Source organism: Micrasema longulum, unplaced genomic scaffold, assembly GCF_059751315.1.
Source record: "Micrasema longulum isolate JH-2025_06_02 unplaced genomic scaffold, ASM5975131v1 h1tg000127l, whole genome shotgun sequence".
Lineage (NCBI taxonomy): Eukaryota > Metazoa > Arthropoda > Insecta > Trichoptera > Brachycentridae > Micrasema > Micrasema longulum.
The window spans coordinates 2,653,027-2,677,954 of record NW_028277333.1 but is presented as its reverse complement, the minus strand read 5'-3'; the positions used below and the strand labels follow the sequence as shown (position 1 = coordinate 2,677,954).

At 33.9% G+C, this 24,928-nt stretch overlaps 2 protein-coding genes across 2 annotated transcripts; both read left to right on the top strand.

Annotated features, from left to right (window-relative positions):
- The first annotated feature begins 461 nt into the window (after positions 1–461).
- LOC148284379 (paramyosin, long form-like) lies at positions 462–16,949 on the top strand. Its single transcript, XM_088241214.1, has 16 exons — positions 462–651; positions 749–805; positions 3,620–3,706; positions 5,440–5,606; positions 7,497–7,734; positions 8,075–8,194; positions 9,116–9,382; positions 9,718–9,964; positions 10,274–10,401; positions 10,513–10,625; positions 13,371–13,560; positions 14,914–15,048; positions 15,132–15,326; positions 15,426–15,521; positions 15,836–16,117; positions 16,259–16,949. Exons 1-16 carry the CDS (start codon positions 535–537, stop codon positions 16,451–16,453), a joined length of 2,634 nt encoding a protein of 877 aa, XP_088097340.1. The 5' UTR covers positions 462–534; the 3' UTR covers positions 16,454–16,949.
- On the top strand, positions 10,668–13,049 carry LOC148284380 (paramyosin, short form-like). The gene has a single exon (XM_088241225.1). The coding sequence runs from the start codon at positions 12,146–12,148 to the stop codon at positions 12,914–12,916; it is 771 nt and encodes a 256-aa protein (XP_088097351.1). The 5' UTR covers positions 10,668–12,145; the 3' UTR covers positions 12,917–13,049.
- Positions 16,950–24,928: the final 7,979 nt, after the last annotated feature.

Sequence of the window (24,928 nt, the reverse complement as noted above, 5' to 3'; positions counted from 1 at the left end):
CATTTACCCTTCTAACTATCTAGTCTATCAAAATCAACTAATTGCAATGTTTTGACATTTACCAATTAGTTGATTTTGATAGACTAGATAGTTCAATAAAATATGTTACTGTGTGAGAATCAGGCGAGATAGTCAGTTTTAGCCTTATTTAGGAATTTTGGAATTTGTTCTGGTAACAAGGAAACCACGAAAACCCCATAAAGATAAGTCGAGTAGTTGACACACGTAAGCAGAAAAGTATGAATTTGCCATATTGTACCCTCGCTACGGGGATAAAAGTAAGAGATGTTAATTGTGGAAGTGGTCCAGAAGAGGAAGGCATGGCACGCAGGAGTGCGGAGGCAGGTGCGCTGGAGTACCTGGCGAGCTGTGCCTATAAAAGGGGCCGGTAATCCGATCGCGCGCGGGCTGGAATAGCCGACGGGAGACGGGAGGCGCGCAAGCGCGGGCCGCGCCGGGCGCGCGAGGGAACAGCGGCGCTCAGTCGAGCCGAGTCCGGCATTCTGTAGCGAGCGGAGCGGCGCAGTCCACACCATGTCGTCCTCAGCAGTAGCCAAGACCTCCAAGTACTCGTACCGCTCGACGGGTGGCGGCAACGCCGACGTCAGCATCGAATACAGCGCCGACCTGAGCGCGCTCTCCAGGCTGGAGGTGCGCTATACTCCGTGCAGTGCCTTGTGAAGTGTGTTATACATACATACCCCGTGTGTGGTGCACGCCGATATAAGATCCATGTTTTCTTTTTCAGGACAAGATCCGTCTGCTTCATGACGATCTGGAATCCGAAAGGGAGTTGCGCCAGAGGGTAAGCCACCGACGACTCTCGCGAGCGCGCGCTCTGCCGCTTCTTGCTACTAACCCAAGTGCGGATCGTTCCTCTCGAATACTCGTGCCTTCGATTTCCATGTCGAGCCTCCTCGTATCGCTAAACTCCAGGACGTTTCGCCATAATAAAACCCATTGTGTTGTGTGCGGAACTGTGCAAATGTAAATACGAGTAAATATAGACCATCACGCGAGCCAGTGGCGGTTCTGAAACCGTATATCTTCCTCGGCGCTATTTCCGTCCGCCACCAAAGTCGGCGCATTTCGCGAGACCAGTCAGTGGTCGCTCCTCTCGCCTTACCGCGCCGCTCTGCTTGGTGAACTAAAGCTCCCCGACTTCCCCTTTACTTTACTTTTCAGACCAATTTATATTTCGTGTTAATACTTTCTGCTTCCTTTATTGTAATAATTACTAACAAAAGGGTTTCGATTTTCAGATCTCTCACTAAAAACGACTAAAAAAACTTTTTGTGTGTTTTTCGTAAATAATAAGTTCGCTCTAAATTTGTCGCAACAGAGAGGGAAAACATTTTCGAGAAGAGAACGAGCTGTGTAAATGCCTAGACTTCCATATTCACTTCTCAAAAACGTTTTTCCTCTCTGTTTCAACCAATTTAGATCTAAATAATTCCTTAGGGAGGATATCCAGTATGCCTACAAATATTTGGACATACTCGAAAAATTGTTGACTAAGTTAAATGTTTAATTGTGCTCAAATCGCTCAGCGAAACTTGTAATTCAGAAAAGATTTTAATATTAAATGACAATGTCAATACTTATTTCTAGAAACAGTGATATTTTCCATCTGGAATTAGGGAATCGATTACAAGGTCGATAAACAAAACTAAAAGTTATTTTTATATCAAGTACTTCAAATAACTTCGTCACACCTGTATGTTTTAGCATTACCACCTTGAATTGCGTAGTGCGGAAACAGGATACCTCCATGGATGCAGTTCTGTTTATATTAATACAAAATTCATTTATTGCAATGATTATCTGAAACTCTTAAGTTCCTGATTGTGTGTATTCTAGAAAAATACTTGCTTAAACATTTATTTGTATAACTATTCACAGTTGGTAAATGTTTATATATTGAAATTTGTTTTATAAATGAACATTTCAGTGCTATAAATAAATATTATATAAATAATATTTGGACGCATTTCAAGTGCTAATATTATATTATATTTATTTGAGAAACAAATATTGATACAAAAATTTAATGTTATCATAAGTTTATGCCTTAAGATGTTATGAACGAACTTAAAATAGCATAAATAAAATAATTAAAATACATTTTCATTAGTTTGTCTTCTTAATTTAAAACACGGCTAGTTTGTTTAAATATAATGGTTGAGTAGTGTCCCTTTAATAATAAACTCATTGACATCCAAATATTTTTAGATTTAATGTAATTTATTATAGTAGTTAAAATCAACGAATGATGAATGAAAAAGTTACATGAGGAAGTTCAGTGGTTGTTTTTACTTATAGACTTTTGAAATATGCCAAAATTTATATGTCTTATTATCAGTTTGAAATTACTCCGCGTGTGACTTCACAAGTCCTCTTCGATGAGTTCTGCTGATTGGTGAATTGGCCTACCGCAAACCGGAAATCTATCGCAACACTTTATCATCGGTTGTTTTGGAAGAATTATCGACGTCGTTAAAAGTAGTTTGTTTTTATTAAAACCATTTGTATTATTTGCATACATTTTCAAGAAACTTCGCCGTACAATTAAATGTTCTAGCTTTTACCGTGCGTAAGAAAACATTTTTATACACAATTTCTCGTAGCACTGAACTTCCTCGTCAACAAGTTATGCATGTTGCCTGCAACAGGCGCTCTCTGCTCCTCTCCGATGATCCGATCCAATTTTGGAAACTACAACCTCTCTTTGAAACGGGGCCAAGAGTTTCGGGATAAAATAAATGTTGGATAATCAGGAATTTATGGAAACAATGTGCGGGCGTTCGGGATATTCTGTCTATTTTGATTCCTACTCAATTCTCAGGTTGCACCAGAATATGAGTGGTAAAATAAGCAGCCTTAGATCTTAATTATTATTTCCGGGGATCATTCACCCAATTAATCAAAAATATATAATAATAATTAAAAAATGAATGTATTAAATTCATTTCCCTAATTGTTTATGAAAATTATCTGGTGCTATATTTAGACCTTTTGAGAAGTAAACAAGACTTTGACATTTGTCAAAACATACGAGTGCATTCTGTTATCACAAAAATATTGGTTTCACTAATAAGATTTGATACTTTATTACTAGCTTTTAAAAATACTAAAAAAATTACTATGGTATCAAAACACAGAAGAAACAAAGCAAAATTCAAACGAATGTCTGACATCTGCCGACAGGAATCGAAAATAATTTTCCCCTTTGCTTACATGGAAGATAAAATATTCCAACAAGTCTCGGTTTATTCCAATTAAATCATAATTATAGTACCAAGAAATAATGTTTTGACTTAATAAATAAATTTGTTTTTGTTTTCCAAATGTAATCTTCACGTTCTACTGAATGATTTTTGCCGTTTATTATTCTATGGTGTGTTTGAAAAGTATTTTATGTAATCAATTTATTTTCTTAAATTTTAAAGCTAAAAAATACTTTTTTGCAATGTTGCTACAATGATATTAATGCTTAGCTTATTGTCTAAATCTTTCTTTGATTTTTCGACGAACGATGACTAGTATTTCTTTGTGTGAGTTTGGCATTAATCTTGGAATAAATTTAAAGATGATATGATTAACGAATGTGTATTTACAGATCGAAAGAGAGAAAGCCGATCTCAGCGTCCAAGTAATTCAGCTGTCGGAACGTCTTGAGGAAGCTGAGGGAGGTGCCGAAAGTCAGGTATTAACATATTTACTATTATAATTACCGCTTTAAAATATATGATTTAAAATATTTAAAAAAAAATATATTAAAATCAGTATGAAAATATTGAAATTATTTTAAATACATGGAAAAAATGGGGTTGATAAAATCATGAAACATTTTTGAGATTTTTTTTTTTAAAACTGTAATTTCACATAAATAACTTTTTTTAAATATTGATTTCCGATATATTATAATAATGTGTATATTTATTTTGAATGTATCTGCATTCCTTAAATATGAATAAACACATATTTTAAGTGTCTGATTATCTTGACTTAACTAATGGGAGATGAAACATTTTCTGGAATTTTTCATGAATTACTTATTTCAATATTTAGTTAACATTTATTTTTATGCACATTTATTTTTAATTTACCTACATCGCTTAAATATGAATAAACTTAATTGATGGGAAATGAATCTTACTTTTTTGTTATAATCATTTTTAATTTATTACCAATAAAGGTTTCATATAAAAAATATGATTTCTATCTAGTGTATTGAATACAGTAAAATTTGAGAAAAAAAGATTTTTTTAAATAAGGCCTTTTAAATTTTCCTAAAAAAACTGATGAGATATTGTATACTAATGTTTATTTATACTGCTTTTATTTTTTTGGTGATAACTTGAAAATTGTAAAAATAATAATAATCATGAAATAAAAAAGTTATACCTATTTATTATTTCGGTAACTAAATTATAAACATCGAAAAAATTCAGTCAGTTTTAAAAATCAAATAATTTTAATAGTTATGTAAGTTTACTTTTTAAAAACATATTTCTTACAAACTTCTAATTACAAAGCGTTAATTGCGATACTGGGGTTATTTGATTTTTGTCCAACATGTAGCAATGTTCCTTAATTATATTTTATGGCGTTTAGGATACTGGACCAGAGGCTGTATAATACTATAATAATATTGGTTGCCATTTATTTGTATTGCGATTGTACTTTTATTGTTGCGAATTAATTTTATTTTTGTGATTTCTTTATTAAAGTGAAAAATTTGTGTACACAAATCTGATTCACAATACGTAAACGCAAACATTTTATTTAACAAGTAAAAATCATACCAATTTTCATAAATTCTTAGCAAAAAAAAACTGTATTATTGTGACTATTACACAAGTCAAAAAACGTGATCGTAATAAAATTTGATAAATAAATAGGTAAAATACTTTTTAATTGAAAGGAAAGCGGAATTCAAGAAACTCTAATAATATGAACCGATTCGTTAAAAAATCAATGACAAAAACAACTATAAAGTCTTTTTTATCGGATATAATAGAAATGTTTACACTTTAATCACTGAGTGAATTTTATGTGGTTTGGTTAAAAATACAAAAAAATACCAACGCCACTTTCGACTACTTCAAAAGTATGCATAAATTGACAAACAACGCGCATATTTTATTTTGCTTTTACTTGATCATATTTGAGCTATTAATTGACAACAAATACGCTAAAATTTAATTAGCTTTCAAATTGTTTTGTGCAAAAACTACATGAAATTCAGTAAGATATAATAATACATGTTAATCAAATTTATGTTATTCTATTGAGTAAAATGTATTTTGGTGGTATACAAAAAAAAGTTAAATAAACCATCATAAATAATACGCATATTTTGAAATCTCTACAAGACCACTAAAAAAAACTGTTTGTGCATTTATGAGATATTCATATAATTTGTATTTTTTCCAGTTCGAAATCAACAGAAAGCGCGACACGGAGTTGGGAAAACTCCGCAAGCTGCTTGAAGATGTCCACTTGGAGTCTGAGGAGACCGCCCACTTGCTGAAAAAGAAGCACCAGGAGATTATCGTTGACTTCCAGGAACAGATCGATGTCCTGTCAAAATCCAAAGCCAGGTCCGCTGAACATGAGATCTCTAATTTTGCTACCAGATAAAAAAAACTGAAACTGCTAGAAAGATTTCGTTATTTCTTAAAGCATGAAATAAAACCTTTATGAAAGCATAAAAAAAGGAACACATGTTTTAATATACTTGAGATATTTAAAACAAAAAAATACTTTAAAAATTATATTCGAAGCACTAACTGTGTGTTTATTCATTATAATAAAATAAATGTAAAATTAAAAACGCAATTTTGATGGAATTCATGTGAAGAAAAAAAAACTATCGGTTTCTTTTTAGACATAAGAAAATAGTATTCAGACTTTACAATCTTAACAGTTTTTCAATCCTTTTAAATCTGGTAGCAAAAAATAAATATTTGTTTAATTTACACTTAAGCAATTCGTAAGTTTAAACATATTTTGATAGGTTTGAGTAATTCGTAGTTTGAGGATAAGGGAAACACTAAAATAGAAAAGTTTTTTGACGATAAATCTTTTATAATAACGACGATGAATGTTGATAATCCAAATAAAAAATAAAAAAACTAATTTCTATTGCCTGAATATTTGCGCGTTTTACATAAACATGTGCGGTATCTATAAGATTGTATTATTTGTGTATTTTTTTCAGCAGCGATACATATTTTGTTTTTTTTTATAAAATGTAAAACATTTACTTTTCACACCTACTTACTCGTATATACTGTACACGAATACACAGATTAAAGCATATAACCTTTTGTTGAATGTTCTCAACTCTAGGACTTGTTGCGACCAGCGTATGTATAACATCAGCTCTAAATAGCAAGAAACTAAGAATTCATTTCGCGAAAATAAATTGTATGTAAAAATACCATTGATGTGTAAAAACTTAAATAATGCAAATTTTCCTCAACAATTAACGCTACATTTGTCATAATAATTTGACAATTTGTTTGTTTGCAGTTAAATTGATTATTTGTATTATTTCATATATGTTTTGCGGTGCGAATTAAAATTACTACTAAAATAAACAAAAAATACCCTTAAATCATAATGGTAGTAAATTTTCATAAATTTTGTACATCAAATATGAAAAAAGTTTAACATTTGTAACAATGGTGCTAAATAAATGTCTTTAGTTTCGAAAGATGTAATTTAATAAATAATAAATTTCGTAAGAATAAAAAACGTAAACAGTTTCAATAATATTCATAAAAATATGGTGATAAATCAAATAAAATTAACAAAATGCATAGTTCAGTGATGTTAATAATATATATTATATAGTTGTATAGAAAACAGGTACTAGATGTATTATATTCGTTAATACCTAATACAATTATAGAAAAAAAGTGATAGGTCAATAATATAGAGTAAAAGATTGTCATAATATTTTGAGCACAGGAAAATATTAACTCTGGCTCAAAAAATAACTAAGAAAATATATTAAAGTATTTATTCATGAAAACAAGAATACATCAAATTCATAAAAATATTACTTAGGCATAATGCGATAGAGTATTTTCACAAAGTATAAAAGAACATTATATTGACAATAAACAATATAATTATGGGCACAACAAAATACTTAGATACTAATTATTAAAATTACAAGACCGTCGTTATTCATTTAAATTGAAATGTAAACATACTCAAAAGCAAGTCATAAACCTGTTATTTGAAAATTCTGTTTAATATCGTTGAGCAAATTTCGTTTTTAGGAAATCAATTTCTTAAATAAATGTTGAACTTTTACTTTGCTGTGTATTATAATTATACTACTTTTGTCTTTTTTTATAAATGTGAAAATATTCTAATTGCATATCAATAAGTTTATTATATCAATAGGTAAAGTTTATAAATTTAGATATCCAAAGTAAAATAGAAGATAATAATGTAAACTTGAATCCCAAATTTAGAAGCGACAAGGAAAAGGCCAAATTCCAGGCTGAAGTGTACGAGCTGTTGGCTCAGGTGGAGAATGTGACCAAGGAACGCCTGATCTGCATCAAGCACTCCGAGAAGTTGGAAGTCACAGTCAATGAGCTGCACATCAAAATCGAAGAGCTTAACCGCACCATTGTCGACATTACATCACACAAAACTCGCCTGTCTCAAGAAAATATCGAGCTGATCAAGGAAGTTCAGGACTTGAAGGTAAGAGAAGAAAATCCGTTGTATTTAAATATATATCATTGTTTCTAAAAATAAAAATTCACAATTACGGGAAGTCGAGAAAATTTACAATTTAGACTTTCAGGGAAAAAACCGATTTAAAAGAAAAAAAATCAACATCAGGTCGGCTCTTGCCTTCGCTTACCCATTCAGGTCAAAGAAACGTGGGTATCTAATTTAGTTTTTTTAATTTTCATTACCGATTTGTAACATTTGATATTTTCTCATTCAATTTAAGGCTAAACCGCAAAATCAAGTTTATCCGATAGATAACGTGCGTATTTGGATCGTCGAAATAATTATAATTGTTTAACTTTTTTAGGTGAACATTGAGAATGTTATCTACCTGAGATCTCAGATCGCCGGCCAGCTGGAGGATGCCCGCAGGCGCCTGGAAGATGACGAACGTCGCCGCTCCATTCTTGAGGCGTCCCTACACCAGGTAAACTCACAATCTTTATTACTGCTGTAGAAAAGCCAATTTAAGAAACAAGGCGAAGGAAAACAAGAAAATGTGTCCGATTTTAAACAATGCCAGTGGGTTTTGAATTTCCAGTAATAAATTACGAATATAATTCTAAGAGTTGATTTATATTTATAACCCATTCAAATAGGTTTCAATGCCTAAATGTACCATTAAACTGAACGCATATAGGCTTTGAAAATTAGGTAGCATCGAGAATCGAACACCGAATCATCTTGCAAAAAGGCGCCGAGGCGCAGTTGGTAAAACGGCCAACTGTAAAACTGGCGTCGCGGGTTCGATTCCCGCCACTTGTCAGAAAAAAAATCCAAGAAAGATTTTTTTCTCAATTGGTCTGGGTATTGTGGTGTATTTTTCATTACCTCCTTCCATATCATCTCTATCCCTCCTGCTGACAAGCCTCAAAATAGAGGCTTATCGGGTTATCCCTTAAAAAAAAATATATAAGTTTGGAAAAAATACAGGAATCAAAAAATTAAAAAACTAAAAAAAAAATTTTTTAGAAATCTGTCAGCGATATAAGTGGAATGCATTATTCGCGCTGCAAGCCATACGAGCCCCGAGCGCAATATATACTTGCAAAATGAATGAATTCATGATTAAAATTAGGATGTGTTCTAAAATTTAACATTCTTAAAAGATTTTCGCCAATGTGTGCATTAAACCACACAATAAATCGAAACCTTTTTAGTTTTCTGACCAGTTTCCTGATCGGATCTGTGTAATCACCTTTTGTGAAGTTGTAACTGATATAGACAACGATTTTGTTTTGCATAAGTTAAGGATATAGGGGCGTTTCGTTAATATTTCATTTTAAAAGACGTATTGCATAATTTGATTCGATTGTTGAGTTTCGTCATCGGTTGTTGTGATTATCAGGTTGAGATCGAGCTGGAGTCCGTCCGCGTGCAGCTGGAGGAGGAGTCGGAGGCTCGCCTGGACTTGGAGAGGCAGCTGGTAAAGGCCAACGGAGAGGCCCTCCAATGGCGTTCCAAGTACGAGACAGAGGCCGCCGCTAGGGCCGAGGAGATCGAGGAGATCCGCCGCAAGTACTCCGCTCGCATCCAGGAACAGGAAGAACAGATCGAGACTCTGCTCGTCAAGATCAACAACATTGAGAAACAGAAGTCTCGTCTGCAAAGCGAGGTAAACTTTACGTTTATTTTCATCATAATACATTTTTATTTACATACCTACCGTTCCATTTTTAAAACACTTTACTTAAAGTACGCGAAACACTCCTGAACAATAGGATCAAAACCATGTCGTCTGATTTTTATAATATGCTTTGAACTTGTTCTCGTTGGTCGGTATGATTATAAAATAGTTTGTGATCAACACCGTTAAAATTTACAAATTAATTTATTCGATATTAAAACATATTCTTTTCATTGAATTTTATCGTAAGGACCGTTTTACCAACAAATAATTTAGACAAGGTAAGTGAGATTATTTTCATAGTATTGGTTGTTTCAATACAGGTTGAAGTCCTCATCATCGACCTGGAGAAAGCCAACAGCACCGCTCGGGAGTTGCAGAAACGCACCGAGCAGCTGGAACGCATCAATATCGAGATCAAGTCCAGGCTGGATGAGACCATCCAACTGTACGAGCAAGCCCAGAGGGACTTGCGTAACAAACAGACTGAGATTCAGCGCATCACCCACGAGCTGGACAAGACCAGGGAACAGAAGGACTGCTTGGCCAGGGAGAACAAGAAACTGACGGGTGAGCATTCCTTAGACGGTCTTTTTCGTCCTCTACCGATGTTTTAACAATCTAGATCTGAAACATAGTCATTAGCTCGCTATTTTATTCATGCATTTGTATGCCATAGCTTATAGTGATCAAAAACCATAGTGAGTACTTACAAATTATAACCTTTACTATTTACTACTGTTGACCAAAATAGTCAATAGCCTCAGTGGCCACCGAAATCCATTTCTGAATTGCAAACTTTAGAGAGTGGATTCAGCACCCTTAAAAGGTGAACTACGATCTAACAAAGGGTGAATAAGATATGCATGTTGTCTGTAGATGAACTCCACGATGCTCGCAACCAGCTGACCGACCTGACCCGCCGTCTCCACGAGTTGGAGTTGGAACTCCGCCGTTTGGAGAACGAGCGCGAGGAACTTACTGCCGCATACAAGGAGGCTGAAGCTGTGAGTTTCATTTCATTTTCTCTAATAAATCACACAGTTTCACACACTCTCAACCCAAGAAAATACGTGATTTGCTAATCCCGCTAATGACAAACTGTTCGTTTCCTCCAGGGTCGCAAGGCAGAAGAACAACGTGCCCAGAGGTTGGCTGCGGAGCTTGGACTCTTCCGTCATGAAGCTGAGCGTCGTCTGCAAGAGAAGGATGAGGAAATCGAAGCCATCCGGTAAGTTTATCTCCGTTTCCTTCCCCTACCCATATTCATCTCCACCAGGATTTCCAGGCCCATTTTTCCACATGTTCCGGAATTAGATCAAACATAGTTAATAATAACTTTACAACTATATATTTATACTGACAAACGGATTCCTAGTTTATAATATTAGAGTTAATAAATGCAAAACAACATCAAGAAGACACAAAATCACAACACAGCGTTCGTTATTTCTATTGCGAACTATACAAAATCAAAATGTTCAATAAATGCACACTAAACATTCTCAGCATTTGAGTGCGTAATACAATAATAGAATTATTGCAGTAATTATTTTCAGAAGAAGATTATGTTTCAATTTTGGCAACATTTCAAATACGTGAATAGAACACCAAATCTTCAGTATGCTTGCGTTATTTAATGACATATTGTGTTCTCGTTTCTTCGTTTTGTTTTTTTATTAACATATAATCGTCATGAGTATTTTTTTTATCCGCCTCTGAAATAATAAAGTAAGAAATAAAAAACAAAAAATATTAATTTAATTAATAGAATACGAGAAAAAGATACTACACGTCGCGTCGGGCTGATTATGCCATGATTATCTGATTACCCATCCGACAAAATTCTTGATAGGGAAATATCACTTAAAAAAAATAAATTAAAGTAATAAAGGTCTATGAAATACTGCCTAGTAAAATATATTCTTTTTTGCTAATTATTCGTGGCATAAAAAGTACTTTTAAATTAGTAATTTTAAATTCCTGCAAAAACGTTGATTTCATTGGCCACGCCCTTAATACGTGACGATGCATGTTTATTTGTTCTTTGAATTTTGTGTAAAAAAATATCACGAATCTTGACGTCACATAAAATAAAAACATCACTCTAGTGGCATCCATAATCTAAGGAAGAAATTTGGGAGTACGTTAGTCTACAGAAAAATCAGACCGCGTATCCTCTTAAAGCCGTTGATTAGTAAAACATACAATACACATAAGTAGTCAAAATGACATTAACTACGTGATATTATCATTTGAATACATAAACAGTTATATTAAGGTTATTTTTTTATTTAATATAGTTGCGTTCTTATTTTCTAAATAAGAAATATAAATTGTCGTCTATAGTTTTTAAGAGTGGTTTTGTAATATGGACATGCACCTAAATAAAACAAAGGATTACTCAATACATATTTTCAATACTATACATAGTAATTAAATTGTAAATGAAAACGTAAATTAAATGTAGAAGTAAAACTGAGTCGCCGAGGTTGCAGCACGCCTTGATATTCAGTCGGACGTTCCAAGTCTAGCTAAAGAATGCGCTTAAAATAGAGTTAGGCAAAATGAGAGTTAATATAAACGCGCGGGGATTGGTTGACCGACTGAACATATTATAGTCCGATTGGCATATCAAGGGTAAACAAAAGCTACAAAAGTGGCGAATTTAGGGTGACTGCCTTAGTTGTAATTACTAAGCTAACCTTGATTACCGATCGAACTGCATGACTGTGGCCGATACAAATCAAAATGTCGAAACTGAGGCCGACGAGACAACGGGAGAGACCGGCTACATCGATCTATGAAGATAATTACGGCTATGCAATCAACTATTACCAGCCCATGATCGATTACATCAGCGCCAAGGAAAAGGGCAACCTGTCTGCAGTTCCACCGCACCTGCCGTGGAGTAACGAACGTGGACTCGCTGCATATCGTCCCGGAATAGCCATACGCTCATACAGCAATGAGGACGTCAATCGCCTGGCCCAGGAAGCTTCCAGTCAGGCCAAGATTGATCTCAATCAGTTCAAAATTGCCAAACGCTCGGGGTTTTCCGTGAGGAAAGTGGCAGCAGCGGCTAACGTTACCAAACACGTACACACCGAAAGCATTACAACTAAAACGAAAAAAAAAATTGCTGACAGAAATTCACAAGCTTGTGAAGAAAATAGAAAAATTGCTAAAAAAATGATGGATCAAGCCAACGCAGAAGCGGTTTCTTGTCAAACATCTCTCAAAAGTGAGGCTAAAATGTTACGCGGAAAATCTGCTAAGGCCATCGAAGCGACACTGTTGTCTGAAAGTATGAGAAACATTTCTTCAACTACTGGAATAGACGTACACATTCAAAGGAATCAAAAAGTTACCGTTCACGATGCAAGGGCGCATAATAGAAGAATGGACACAAGAGTCCAAAACCGAATTGATAACAGTTTTTTACAGCCCCTCGATGGTTTGAAATGTGACCTGAAGACTTTTAATCATAACAGTTCTCACTATTTCATGGACCAAAGGTGACTTCATTTATTCGTATTAATGATAAACGCGAATGTTTTCTTAACAGTTTTTCTATCTTTCGTAAATCAATTATTATTTCCCACTGTTAAAATAGTTTTTATTTTTCGTTTGTATTTTAACTCTAATCATACAAAACAAAACGTACACTACTAAGTCTGCTTGATATTTTTTACTGTACCCGACTGTCCTTTTCCAGTAAAGGTCGATAATTATTATTTAATTCGGTTCTACTTTAGCGGATTTTATTTTAATTAATGAATACATGATATTTTATTTTAGACAAATGTAGTAATGATACTTTTGGTCAAGGGCTTTTCTATTTAGAAATAAAAAAGGAAACCAAAACATTTTAAATACAACAAGCGCCATGAGTTGGTTTTCGCAGCTTGCTAGTACAAAACAAATCATGTAATAATTATTTTTTAATGCTAAAGTAACATTTTGGTATTTACAGCAAGCAGACTAGCATTGAAATTGAGCAACTGAATGCTCGCGTTGTTGAAGCAGAAACCAGGTTGAAGACCGAAGTTGTGAGGATCAAGAAGAAGATGCAGATCCATATTACTGAGCTAGAAATGTCACTTGATGTGGCCAACAAGACCAACATCGACCTGCAAAAGACCGTCAAGAAGCAATCCCTTCAGGTAACAAATCTTTTACAGGAGATATTACGCTTTCCTAAAAATCGCCCATCCTATCTTTTCTTGTACCTTTCACCTCTTAATTCTATCAAATACCTTTTTGTTGACCATTTGAACTTATATAAATTTTTTTCCGAATTTTTAAATGAAAGGGGTCTAAAAAGTTGCCTTTTGGATTACTCAGAATGCAAAAAAAAATAAAAAAATAAAAAAATATTCCATACTACTTTTGGCCCTCAACCAGAGCTTGAAGTTTTCGAAAAAGTCGATTTTTTGGAGTAAACCGGCTGTCATTTCGTATTTAAGTAAGAAAATCAGTATAATTAAATTTTTTAATGTGCATTAAATCTTATTAAATAAGTATCTAAGGGCGTGAGTTGCACTTTGTTTTGTAATAAATGGGTAGCATTGTTTTAATAGGCCATTGTTTTTGTCAATATTAGCCAGGCGCTCGACGGAATTAATTCCGCGGAGTGTAAACTTTTTCCATTTCGGTAGTTTTAAAGCGCGTTCGAATTTGTAATGTGTTTAACTTATTTTTTTACTAACACAAAATAATTTTATCAATATTGATAATTAACAAAATGTTCAGACAGTGATAAACTTCAAACCTCGGTTGAGAGCCAAAAGTAGTATGGAATATTTTTAAAAATAATTTTTACGTTCAATGTGATCCAAAATGCAACTTTTTAGACCCCTTTCACTTTGATGTCTAAAAAAATAAAAAACCTCATACATCATCGGCCCACTCTAATGTACACGTTAGAGCCACAATTTGTATGCATGAGAATGAATGTTGGTCCCTCATTTAGATAATTTTTATTCAATGATTTTTTTTATGTCACAGGTTTTAATTTTACGTATTTGATAAAAGTTCGGCAATTAAAAATTAGGCGAGTGTGTGAATCTGAGTCAAGTATTATTGATAAAATTAAGAAAGGGTCTCTGAGATGGTTTGGTTACGTAGAACGAATGGACGACGAAAGAATAGTAAAACAATTATTTATGGCGAAAATGAACGGTAACGTGAGACTAGGACGACCAAGGAAGACGTGACATAATCAGATCTTAAGTCTTGAAAATCTTAAGTCTGGTCATGTCAAAAGCAGACAGAACCGAAGGGCATGTATGACAAGATGTATGGATGTAGAAGAAGCTAGGAATATATACCAGGATAGACGTGTGTGGCGGTCCATTCTCTCTGCCTACCCTTACGGGGAAACGGCGTGATGGTAGCAGTAGTAGTAGTATACCTCCAAGAAAAGAGGCTCATATTTGATTATTATAATTACAATAATTTTGTTTCACTTTAGAAAAAAAGAGATCTGAATACAGTTATGTAAATTACTGTTTTAGCTTACTGAGATCCAGGCTCACTATGATGAAGTTCAACGTCAGTTGCAAGTCACTTTGGATCAATACGGAATCGCCCAGCGCCGTCTACAGTCTCTCACTGGTGAAATTGAGGAAGTTCGCGGAAATTACGAATCGGTAAGATTATGAATAATAAACATTTAATTGACTGATGGCTTTGAGGTGGTAAGTGCACAATACACATACTTGTTTTCTTGTAGGCCCTCCGCTCCAAGAAGGCAGTGGAGATACAGTATGAAGAATCTGTGACTCGAATCAATGAGCTCACCGTTGTCAATGTGAACTTGGCAAGCAGCAAGTGCAAGCTTGAACAGGAACTTGCTGTAATTGCTGGAGATTACGATGAGATCACCAAAGAACTAAGGATCAGCGATGAGAGATATCAACGTGTCCAGGTAACGAATAATATTTCATTTATATGACGATGATTGTATTTTTATAACTGATAAGATAGTTAGTATTAAACAAGTGCTTTACAACATAATATTCCGCAGGTTGAGCTGAAGCACACAGTCGAGCTTCTGCACGAGGAACAGGAGAGAATTGTCAAGATTGATGCCATCAAGAAGTCTTTGGAGATTGAAGTCAAGGTAAGAGAATTTAACTAAATTCTTCAAAAAATACTCATTAAATATTTACTAAAGAATCAATAAATGTTTTGTTTAACAAACCTGCTACAGGTTTATACCAATATTGTAATAAACATTGTGTTTTATTTAATACGTTCATAAAAGTTTCCGTTTATTCTTGACACTAGTTTTGCATTTTTCAATGGTTGTTGATTTAAGTTTGTTAAGTATGAAGGTTACTGTACATTTTTAGTACACTGATGAGAAGTCGAGTTTTGCTTTTTGTAGGTATAATAAAATAATAATCTGATTCGATTTAAACATCATAATTCCAGAACTTGTCAGTCCGTCTAGAGGAAGTTGAAGCCAACGCTATCGTAGGAGGCAAACGCATCATCAGCAAACTGGAGGCGCGTATGCGCGATCTTGAGCTTGAGCTGGACGAAGAGAAGAGGAGGCATGCTGAGACAATCAAAATCCTGCGCAAGAAGGAGCGCACAGTCAAAGAAGTGCTCATCCAGTGTGAAGAAGACCAGAAAAACATTTCTCTGCTCCAGGATTCCCTCGACAAGACTAGCCAGAAAGTTAACATTTACAAACGACAGCTGCAGGAACAGGTGAGCTTTGCTAAAATACATAAAATATTGTAAAACAGTTATTGGTTCCTGAGCCTTGCGGCACAACACTTACAGAAATGAATTAATAAAACACATAATACATACGCTATGTGTAATACATGAACACATTGTCTATTGCAGGAGGGTATGTCCCAGCAGAACGTGACTCGCGTGCGCCGCTTCCAGCGCGAGTTGGAGGCCGCTGAGGACCGCGCCGATAATGCCGAGAGTAACCTTACGCTGATCCGCGCCAAGCATCGCACCTTCGTCACCTCCTCCAACGTGCCCGGCTCCCAGGTTTACCTCGTCCAGGAGTCCAGAACCATCAGCGAATAAACGCTCCTTACACCTAAACTTAAACTTAATAACACCGGCGACATTATTTGCAAGCAATGCAACAATATTTATATAATTTTTTATTTTGCCTATCTCCACATTCATTGACTCGCCGCACGTCATTTCGAGAATCAGTCGCACATTTCATTGGTGTGTTTTGTTTCAGTGATACCATTCGATTATGTCTAGTTGTATAGAGAATGTAACTATTTTATGTAAACTGTTCGCGAGCCGGACCGCAAGTATCCGAGAGGCCAGCGGACATCCGGTCGGCTAACTTCCGAGATCCTCGGATCTTTCGTCGTGTCACAAGAGGCTGACGTCATGCCCGCTGGCCACTCCGGATATCGCATTTCCATCCTTACGAATGGGTATATACAAATATATATGTATATGATTATTATATATAATTAAGCAAATCACAGTTTTAAAGTCTTATAATTTGTGACTATTATCTATGATAATACTTTATCAAATAAATGTTTTTAAATGAAAATAATGTTTAATTGATGAAATCAAATATTCTTCGAACAAAAAGAAAGCTGTAATGGAATAGGTACTTCGGCATTGTTATGAAAAAAACCGAAGCCTAAAAAGCCAATATCGGACAGAGGGAAGACCAACAACACTAAACATTATTTATAAAACGCACGGAAGGTTTCGTGTTCGATTCCCGGCGAGGAAAAAAAAGATTTTTCTCAAGCCTGAGTGTTCTGTGTTGTAATTTACCACTGTAATTGGGCCTCCAAGCATGTTGTGGTGCAAAAATAATACAAATGTTGGTTGGAATATATTTCTCATTATGTAAATCAAAATTTCCCTCACTGAAGTTCTAAAACCAACGTTGCACTGTCCGTTTATTACAGGTACTGTCACCTAATGTAGCATTCATTTTTGTTTTTTTTTTTAAGATAAAAGAAATATAAGCATTATTATAATTTACCCAAATAATTCAATTTTGGTAGCGATTTTCAATTAGCTGTAAATTACTCAATATTAGAAAATGGAAATCAAGTTGAGGTAGAGTGAGGTTCGAACATCAGACCTCTGATCCGTGAGTCCGCAACACTAGCCACGGAAAAACAACAAACCAAATTTGGTTCTTCTCTTTCTGCTGCATGAAAAGTCCACTCTACGATCATTCGATCTTAAATAAAACAAAATTACGCGAGTGTTAACATCTGGTATTGTCAACTTAAATCTCAATCTGTCCAAATTTGGTATTTAAGTCATAAATTTATAATTTTCAAAGTTCAGAAGCACCGTTCACTTTCTGTTAGGACTTCAAACAATATACCTAAATATGTGTGTAAACCTCAGTATTTGTTCAGTGTTGTTCAAAATCAAAATAGAAAAGCTGCAATTTGCCACAGAAGTAAAAACAGTTTTTACTCTACCCTGAACATAAGAGGGTTTGGGACATGGGATTTTACAAGTGAGGCAGAATAAAGTTGAGATAGAGTGAGATTCGAGGCTCGGACTTTGGATCCGTGAGTCCGCAACACTAGCCACGAGACCGAAACCTTATTCAAATAATAAAAAGTGGGTATAATGAAGTAACATGAAATTCTAGTAACAAAATAAAACAATTTTTTCAGAATAATAACTTCTCGGTTTCGCTATACAAGAAAAAATCTTCGGGCCAAACACTTTTTACAGTAATAATCAAGATCCGGTCAACAAATTTGTCAAAAGTGATATTTACGCATTGACATTTAACTACCCTGAATCAAGGGACAAAACGGGATAGCAATAAAACACATAATTAAATAACATTTAGCTTCACATCGTTATTGAAATTTCTAACTATGCATCATATTTAAATGAATTTAGACAACATAGGGAAATATAACTTTTTTTAAACGATTTTAAAGAAATCAGGGTCTATGAAATACCTACTGTCAAGTATAAAAATCTAGCAGCGCATAAAATATTTTTTAATTTATGCTTTTGGATTCCCGCGCACATCACGGGCACGCCTCTAATACGTCACGATTCATGTTAATTTTAAACTTTGTAACCGTTTGATTTTTTATGGAATCTTGAATCTTAATGTGTTAACGTCTTGAATCTTGATGTCACAATTATCAAGACCAAAAGTTTCGCGTTTTTTTATGGACGTATCTTTTTATAATTTATTTTTTAAAGTTATGTACGAAAACATTTCTCCTCAATATCCAAATTGATTTTGAAAATAATAGGTTTTTCAAAAAGTAGTTTCGTATTTTGTCGCAAGATGGGGTTAAACTTAACTTTGGCAACAATACCGATTTTGACAAATAGGCTCGCGTTGGAAAGCTGACATTTCAAAAAATATTTTCAATTAACATAAAGCTTCGTTTTGATCATTCGTGTAAAAGTTATTTCATTTTGAAAACGAATGTGTCGAGCGAGGAAATCCGTGGTATTTTGAAGTTTTACTTCCTAAAAGGCAAAAATGCGTCGCGGGCCCGTGAAAAAAAATGTGCAGTTTAAAGTGACGATGCTCTAACAACACGTATAACATAACAATGGTTCAAACGGTTTCGTTTAAGAAATTTCACTGTCAAATATGCACTTTGTTCTGGGTGACCTATCACGGAAAAAGTGGACCAAATAATGTAAAAAGTCTACGAAAATCCACATGCGACCACTCGTGAGATTGCTCAGGAGTTAAGCATTGATCATGTAAATGTTTCAAACTATTTGCATTCCGCTGGATTGGTCTAGAAGCTCGATAAATGAGTGCCGCATGAACTGAGTGCAAAAAAAATAATGGACCGAATTTCTGCATGCAATGAGCTACTGAAAGAATTCTAAAACAAGAATTAGAAACGGATTATGTACGACAATGTGCAGCGGGAACGGTCGTGGAAAAAGCGATCACAAGCTCCAGCAACAGTCGCAAAGCCAGGATTGACGAATAAGAAGGTGATGCTATGCGTGTGGTGGGAACCACAAGGGTATCGTCCACTATGGCAAAACTATTGATTCGGATCACTACTGCCAACAACTAACGCGACTAAGCAAAGCAATTAAGAAAAAGCGTCCAGAATTGACGTAATCCCGTGACGTCAATCATCTTCCAGTAGGACAATGCGAGACCACACATCTTGGTTCCCCCGACAAAAACTGGAGGAGCTTGGCTGGGAAGTTTTGACCCATCCACCAGCTCTGATTTTGCACCTTAAGATTATTATTTGTTCCGGTCTCTTCAAAACTCTCTACTCTGAAAATGGATTCAAGAATTGACTGTGAAAACCACTTGTCCCAGTTTTTTGCCCACAAACCACAGAAGTTTTATGAGGATGGGAAAAACATGAAAAAAGACCATCGATAATAATAGACAGTATTTGGATTGATTCTGTTTGTTTGAACAAATAAAAATATATATTTGAAATTTTTTAACTATTTCTATTATTATAATTTTTTTAAATCCATTTCATATATTTTTATCGGTATTCGTAGTCTGTAATATTTCCTCATTTCGACCGATCAAAAGATACAAAAAAAATAATTGTAGAAATTTAAGGTCCAATATTAGATAAATTAGAAATTATGAATAAAAAAATAAAGCAATCGAGTTTTAATAAAACAACAGAATTCAAAAAAATTATAGAATAAAATGCTGTTTCTGAACACCACCAACACATATACACCATGACCTCTGGAAAAACAATGACGCGTGTGCGAATTAAACACATTTAAATAAAAAAAATTATTTTAACCTTGAAACATGGCCTAAATTGTAATTATATTGATAATTACTATGGGCGTGTGATTGTTTATGTTGACGTTTTTTCGTTTTTTTTTTCTTAAATATTAAACAGCCTGTTTAACAATAACATATTAGTTTTTCAAATATTTATATGATGATAAAAACATTCTTGTGTAGTTTGCATTGTTTTGAAACCACTGTACGGTGGTCCCGCGTTCATAGAGGGGCAGTCATAGCCTTTTGCTGTTGTAATAAACATTCAAAGCATATGCTACCGTATTTTAAAAAAAATACTTTTTAATAAGAATGACTAATTTCTGTAAAAAACAACTCACTTTTATTGAAATATATAGTTTATTAGTTTAATAAAATAGAAAAAAATGTAAAACAATGATGATTATTGTAAACATATCAAAATTTTAAAATGTCTTTATATCGGTTTATTTAGTAGGTACACAAAAATTACATTATGACAGAAAAATATATGGTGAAAGAGTACAAATATAAAACTAAACGTACAAAAAAATAACGGTTCATTAAAAATCTAGTGTAGGTGTTGTCAATTTACATAAATAAAAATGTCAGCACTTAATATTTACAAAACTATATATTTCAAAGAAAAATATTAAAAACTATTAGTTGCACTTTAAAAAAAAAAAAATAAACACATAACAAACTCTTTTGACAAAATAGACTTCTTCTTACGAGGCAAATTCCTAAGGCTTGAAATTAAGGGATCTGAAGTAAGAAGAAGGCTATGTAATAGATCGGTATTAGATAAAGTTCGTGACATTTTTCGTGTGTTATCGCGCCTATAAAGCTTAATATTTTTGTTGCCTGATTCCGCTGCTTCCTCAGACAACTCTCCAATAGACAATAATGTATGCTCAATCACCCCAGACCTATAAATAGGTATTTTATGGACAGAAGATGGCGGCAAGTAGTACCATGGAACTAGTTGTTGAGCAGTTTGTAACGTGTAATCCCTATACTTAACTTTATTTATATTATATCCTGATGACAAACATTGCAGCAAATGGCAACACCTGTCTATCAGATCCTTATTAAGGCCGTAATTATATAACAAGTCAGAGCACTTAATACTTTCTATAACTTTCTTTTGAGATTCACGTTTACGGTTTGTGGTGTGATCTAACAAAGATTGCAATTCTATTTCGGCAGACAATTCTGTGATTTTTTTTCCGATGTATACACCGCTTTTTTTGCATTTAATACATTCCGGTAAGATGGAAGAGTATAAGGAGCTCTTTTGAAATGCACAAATTGTTTTATTAATAAATACTGATGTTTAGTTAACTTTGCTTATGCAATGAGAGATACTACTTCGTCAGTACTGACTTGTAAAAAAGATGTATTAGATTGATCGGAGTACTTTAATAAAGTATTTACGGCAGAATCGTCTACTTTTGATAAAATTGCTAACCTTGAACATTTTGATCGTTTGCTACAGTCCGCGAAATTCTTCATGTGTCGATCATTTGAAAACGGCATCTCTTGTAGCTGCTCCTGGACTTCCTGTACGTTGCGTGGATCCCAAAAGGTCGCATTTTTCTGTCACATTCTACCAATCAGAATATTTACCGACCATTTTTGGCATCCAGTACTTGATTTTTTTTTGTATTTGTAACATTATGTAGTAAATAAGGTTGGGGGCAGAGCGGGGTAAAATAGTTAAAAGTTTATGGAAACAAAAATAAAATTTTTAATTTAAACAAAAATTGTGCATTATGTAGCAGGGGCACATTTCAAAAACTGTTATTCACTTACGCTTCAAAGTATATAAAAATAATCAAAAATACTTTCAAGTTGAATTTCCATAAGAAAAAAATACACATCAATGACTAATTCTGAGAAACATAGAACAGTTAACACGGTGACTAATAAGCGCACTGATTACAGTAATTAGCATTTCCTTGGATGTACTCACTCTCGATGCTAAAATACAGATGAACCCTTTAGAAATCCTAAGTCTTTTTTATACTATCAGTAAATTTGGCTTTTAGTCACTAGTGACACATCATAATTTGGACATGAATATTGGAAGCTGTGACCTACGGCGGGACCACCGTGCACTGGTATATACGTGATCAAAAAATGAGGTGACTTTTTTTATTTCAACTATGCGGGATCTTCGACTTTGTAAAATCTTTTTATTTTTAGGTGTGTACATAAAATTAAGAATAGTCCAGAAACCGCATACGCACATCAAACAAACACAAGGCGACCAAACTACACATAAATGAGTAGGTTTACGTTTTTTTTTTATTATTATTTTTTTTTGTTTTTTACAATAAACATAAAACAAAACAGAGTATTAAAAAAAAGCATAATTACATATCAATGAAATACATATTAATAGAAAAATAGTAAACAAAAAATCCCACAAAGGCATGGCCTGTTCGTGGGTATACAAGAAAATGCTAATAAATTTTTGCTCCTATAATAAATAATGGACAGTTATAATATTTTTGTAAAACATAAGAAAGAAAAAATAAAATATTATGTAAAAGATAATGTGGTATTTTTTTTATAGTAATTAAAAAAAATTGACCCATTAGTTTCTTTGTAGACGTCGCTCAGTACGCAACTCCTGATTTGAATTCAACTATGCCGTGTTGTGTCCTTTTAAAGTGTAGAAATACTGCTAGGATCTTAAATAAACAGGATGGTATCACATTTCATGTGTAATTAGCAAACGAATGTTAAAATAGCAAATGCATTACTTAAAAATTGAATTATTTTTCCATCTGTCAGATTGTCGAAGAAACAAAATGGAAATTTCGTTAGTATTGCCAGGGTAGTAATTTTTTTTACCCTACTTTGCTCACCCAATGAAAGAACTAATGAAAATTAGACCTCGGATTAAACAACGCCGTGGGGGACGTTTGGCCGACATTATCTTCACAACATAAAATATTATTTAACATGATTAAAAAATATCCGTTTTATGTCATATAAAATTTGTTTTATATTTTAACTTCAAAGTTCATTAATTCAATTACTCTTATTAAATGACCCTTTACTTATCTACTCTGTTGTGTCAATCAATATTTCCGCGTGCAAAATAAAATTTTAGAGAAATCAACATATTGCTTTTTTTACCTTACATTTGTGTTATAATTATATTTTTTCCCTTCGTGCAACATTACGCAGCGACATCACGAATGCGCGCGGCGAAAGTGGGGCATAGTGGGAGGATTATTGGACACAGTCCGATGTATTCAAATATGATTTTACGCTCCTTCTGGACTATTCTTAATTCTATGGGTGTGTAGAACTGTCACTGACATCTGTGTCAAATTTCATGTCGTCAATAGTTACGCATTCGTTATGCGAACACAAAAAGGTTAATTAAGCGATTTTTATAATATATGAATAAATATATAACATATTGCATTACATTTTGTATGCGGATGAAATTTCTGCTGCAGAAACGTTGAGTAGGTTGCAGAAGGCCTTCGATGACCTTCACAACAAAATGTATGCAAGTGGTATAAAAAATTCAAAGGCAGATAAAGCGATGAAGATAAAAATCCAGTTTTTCCAAAGGTATGTTGGCTTTGATAAAGGTTTCAGTCGTGTCTTTAGCCGATACCGTAACAGCATCCTGTCTTATGGTAACATCTTTTATCACCGTAAATATAGAAGATTGCTTTGAAGTACAAGCTGAATTCTTCTCGGCATTTTTCTTATGTTTCACACCATGAATATATTTTTCACGAGAATCCTTTCGTTCCCAAGATATCGTCATATTGCAGAATCGGCACATAACAACACTTTTATGGAAATATGACAGTTATGAAAACAAATATGGCCTCCAATTCGAATCAAGCCAAGATTCCATAGAATGACACAGAGAAACGAGCGTGAAGTTAGCGACTTAAAATATTCGGCGAAATATTTTATTGCTGTTCAAAGCTTACTAAGCTTGTTGTTTTCCAAAAACACCGAATTTCGAGTTATTTTCAAAAAACACCGAATTTCGCGTTATTTTTAGTTTTATCGCTATCGCGAAATTTTCCAGTCTCTAGTTATTAGACAGTTGAATGAAGAAGTTTAGTTGTTTTTTTAAATTTTAATATATCGTATTATTAGCGCTGCGATTTTTTAAAGTTTTGTATTTCTGAAATAACTCCGCGTGTAACGTCAGAGGTTCATTTCCGCTTATTCTCATTCAGTTCTTCCCATTGGTCCAGAAGCGACAAGCAGACCGGAAATCTTCCATAGCTCTCAGATCATAGGTTGATTCACATGAACCAGTGACGTCATTCAAAGTAGTGCGTTTTTATTAAAATGTTTATTATTATTTTTTCCGCATATTTTCAAGAAACTTTGATTTACAATTTAAAGCTCTAATTTTTACTCCGCGCAAGAAAACATTTTTTGTATCCAATTTCCCGTAGGGCTGAAGTTCCTCATTGTTAGATTTACATGTGCTATCGCAGTTAAAAGTTGGGTAGTGGTGAGTTAAGTCAATTTTGAGTGTATCAGATTTTGGGAGACAGGTTTGGTTAGTTTTTAGAAAAATGTGATCAAGGCACGAGTTTGTGAGAATGTTTGGCCTAGCAGAGGTGTTTAAATATGATAAAAGCTCTGCAGAATAAAGAAGGTTTTTGTAAACATTATCTGATTAATTTAAAACGGAATTTAAAAGGTTTATGTTAATATCTCCTGCAATAAAAGAAAGATATATTTTTTTTATTGACTTCTATTTTCAATTTCAGTTTAGTGATAGATTTTATATTTAGTGAAGGAGA